This window comes from Cyprinodon variegatus, unplaced genomic scaffold (assembly GCF_000732505.1).
Source record: "Cyprinodon variegatus isolate N-32 unplaced genomic scaffold, C_variegatus-1.0 Scaffold11, whole genome shotgun sequence".
NCBI lineage: Eukaryota > Metazoa > Chordata > Actinopteri > Cyprinodontiformes > Cyprinodontidae > Cyprinodon > Cyprinodon variegatus.
The window spans coordinates 1,297,253-1,300,412 of NW_015150464.1; the positions used below are offsets into that span (position 1 = coordinate 1,297,253).

At 38.7% G+C, this 3,160-nt stretch overlaps 1 protein-coding gene across 1 annotated transcript in view; it reads right to left on the reverse strand.

Moving 5' to 3' along the window:
• Nucleotides 1-785: 785 nt before the first annotated feature.
• Nucleotides 786-3,160, reverse strand: part of sgpl1 (sphingosine-1-phosphate lyase 1) — a 17,870-nt gene continuing 15,495 nt past the window's right edge. Inside the window, exons 13-14 of the mRNA XM_015381146.1 lie at nucleotides 2,918-3,038; nucleotides 786-2,835 (exon numbers count right to left, since the gene is read on the reverse strand). Coding sequence (XP_015236632.1) covers nucleotides 2,692-2,835; nucleotides 2,918-3,038 — 265 coding nt within the window. The 3' untranslated portion in view covers nucleotides 786-2,691. The remainder of the gene's footprint in view (nucleotides 2,836-2,917; nucleotides 3,039-3,160) is intronic.

Sequence of the window (3,160 nt, forward strand, 5' to 3'; positions counted from 1 at the left end):
ATTATTGGCTTTTTTTCAGTTTTACACATTTTACAGAATTTTGCACATTGTTTTGAAATAGCACATTTAAAAACAACATCAATGTATGTACTGTTCATGAACGGCAGAGAAAATACAATTTTGATCGACTTTGATTAATTGTTTGAAATTCTGTGATTACTACACAGAAGTACTAAATAAAGATGTTTATGTTTAGTCCAGTTCTCTGTGTTAAATATCTAGGTGTTTTTATGTGAATGTGGGTCTTTTAGATTAATTTTAGTGATTTTGATCATGTTTCACATTTTATTGTCACATACTGGCGCTGGTCTTGGTCTTGACTTGGTCTCGATACACTCTGGTCTTGGTCTCGGGTTAGGTGGTCTTGACCACAACACTGACATATACTATAGCAGCCATTCAAAATAGCCCTTCCCAGTCAAATGCCAGCCAAATGGGAGTCTTCCTCCAACTTACAGTCACCGGCATTCCTCCTGGGCGTGCATTTTATTTTTCTGACTCCACGCTTTCACTTAATTACAGGGTCTTACCAGTAGATGGTGCTTCTCTTTAGATCTTAATGTCCACAAATCATAACAGAAATAATATTTTAGTGCAAAGATTGATGTTTAAAAAGGAATTGTAGGGGACCTGCCAAGGACCCATCAATTTTTAAAATTTCGAATACCTAATACTGTATAGATATGTTTCTTTCTTTACATTCAAACCACATAAAATAATTTATCAGCAATAGAGGGTAGATTGGATATCTCCTCTAAAGGAAAAAAAACTATCAGATTAAAAGATAAAGCAAAAAGTCTTTATTGAAAGTGTCTTTGTAGTAGTTCATCAGTTTTCAGGTTATTTCCTCAGATAAAACAAAATAAGCACCTGGAGTCAGAATATCAGGTTAAACAGACAGACAGGATGTAAATATGATTGGGTTCTAGGATTATTCAATAAATCAGGCACGAGTTAAAGAGGTGGAAAAAAACTAAAAAAAAAAAAAAAGCAAAGTACATTCATGTATAATCTCTTTAAGTAGAAATATTACCTATGAAAATAAATGCTCACAGAAAAAAAAAAGACTCAAGTGATTTTACCGATTAGAAAGTGGTCACACAAAACGTTTTAAATTATTATTACCAGGCTGACTTTAACATCAACAGCAGAGCTTCCCCCTTATTTCCCACTTTATACAAGGAGAACATATATTGCACAAACAAGAAAAAACTGTTTTAGTTGTATTTAGGAGAACACAGGAATCAAAAAACACGCTCCCATCGCGGTTACAGAGTGCAATGTTTACAATCTTTAAGGAACCGTCTGCATATCCGGCTGAATGGACACAGGGGGTTCCTCCAAAGCAGTCGGTCTGTGGATTTAAAACCTCAGTTAAAGGGAAAGCGAACCCTCTGGGGGATCCCTGCGGTGGTGTGGGAACCAGTCACCCTGCTGGCTGTTTCACTGGATGAACTGAGGTAGACTGAATTAGGAGACAACTAGCAGAAACGGTTGAACTCAACCGTACTGAACTGAATAAAACGGAACTAGTTTGATGCTGCTTGATAATAAAATAGACCAACTTCAGTCCATATGGAAAATAGGAGCTAATAACTACCTGAAATCTGATTCAATCTAAATCTCCATGCCCCTGTTCTCCCTTGTGCCATTACCATCAAAAGCTCCCATAATTCTCAAAACAAACCTCTGTGGACTCGTGCATTCTCATGCATTCATGCTTACAACAGACACAAGTTTTACAGTTTGACCTGATGTCTTTCTCAGGACCTTGATGCTGCATGATGAGGCTTTTTTTTCTTATTTGAACCGTTAAAAGAAATGTTGAGCCAGTCCGCTGCAGTGCATTAGTTTTAAAGCTAGAGGGCAGCACAGCAATTCTAACAAGGTTTTTAGTGGCTTGAGTTGTTAAAGAGTGAAAGAGCTGAAATGTTCTGACAATAAAAACAATAATAATAATAATAAAAACTGAACACAATGGTGCATCTCAAGAAGAATATCTAAAAGTTCAGTAATTTTGATTGTTACAGAGAGAAAAAGTGAAACTTAAAAGATGTAGGACACATGGCTCTTCACAGAAAGCTGTTTATGGAAGGTTAAGTGGAAGGAAAAACTCTGCTAGAAAAAGATGAAGTGGCAAGGATAGTCCCAAGTCTGAAAGTATCCCTCCATGCAGTGAACATAAAGAAAGAAAAGAGTCATTGACAATATGGGATTTTCTAGAAGAGAAGATTTTTAGGTTTAATTCAAGCTATAATTATCAAACCAATAGAAATAAATGCTTTACTAATATTATGAGTCATGAATCTAAACGAATATCACTTATCAAACAACTTAACTTTTCAATGCCTTAATCTTAATTAATTGAGATGCACCAGTTAGAAAACACGGTGGGTCTAAGTAATGAAAATCTATCGATGAAATGAAAGAATAAGAAACTCACGTAGAGAAACACAAACACACACAGTCCCGTGGGGTTAAAATCAAGTCTCAGGTTTCGGTGGACCCAGTCAGTTCCTCCCCAGCGACTGCAGGGAGCAGTTTCCCTCTGGGTTGATCTAGACGATGATGGCTTGTTCTTCTGAAAGCTCTGCAGATGTTTTCAGTGCAGTTTAATATGCAGGATAAGGCAACCGTTGAGCGCTTTAAGTTGGAGGGTGTTTGTGCCGTCCAGTCCTTTCTCCTTAAACTTTAGTGGGCTTTGCCGTTGCCGTTCATGTGGCAGACGTCGGATTTCGGTACCTCGGTGCTGTAGAGACAGTCCAAGAAACCCCGGGAGATCTCCGTCACCATGGATCTGTCCGGGATGGACTGGGCCATGCCGTAGATGGCTCCCTGAAAGAAACCAGAGTTCAGGCAAACCCAGAGAACTGCCGATCACTTCCATCAGAGGTGTATGTGTGCGAAGCAGACTCACCATTCCTGTGGTTTTCTCTTTGGGGTTCTTCATGATGATGGCAACCTGTTCTTTGACTTCACGAATAAACCGATCAGCCACCCCAGGCTGGGTGTGCAGCACCGTGCAACAAATGTGGATGCTGTGAAAGATGAGATTATGCTTCCTTAATACAGTGACTTAAGGCAGGTACTGATTCCGTAAAAGTTCAAAAAATATCCACTGGACTTGGTTTCCAAGATTTGAAGACGTTTCGCCACCTCT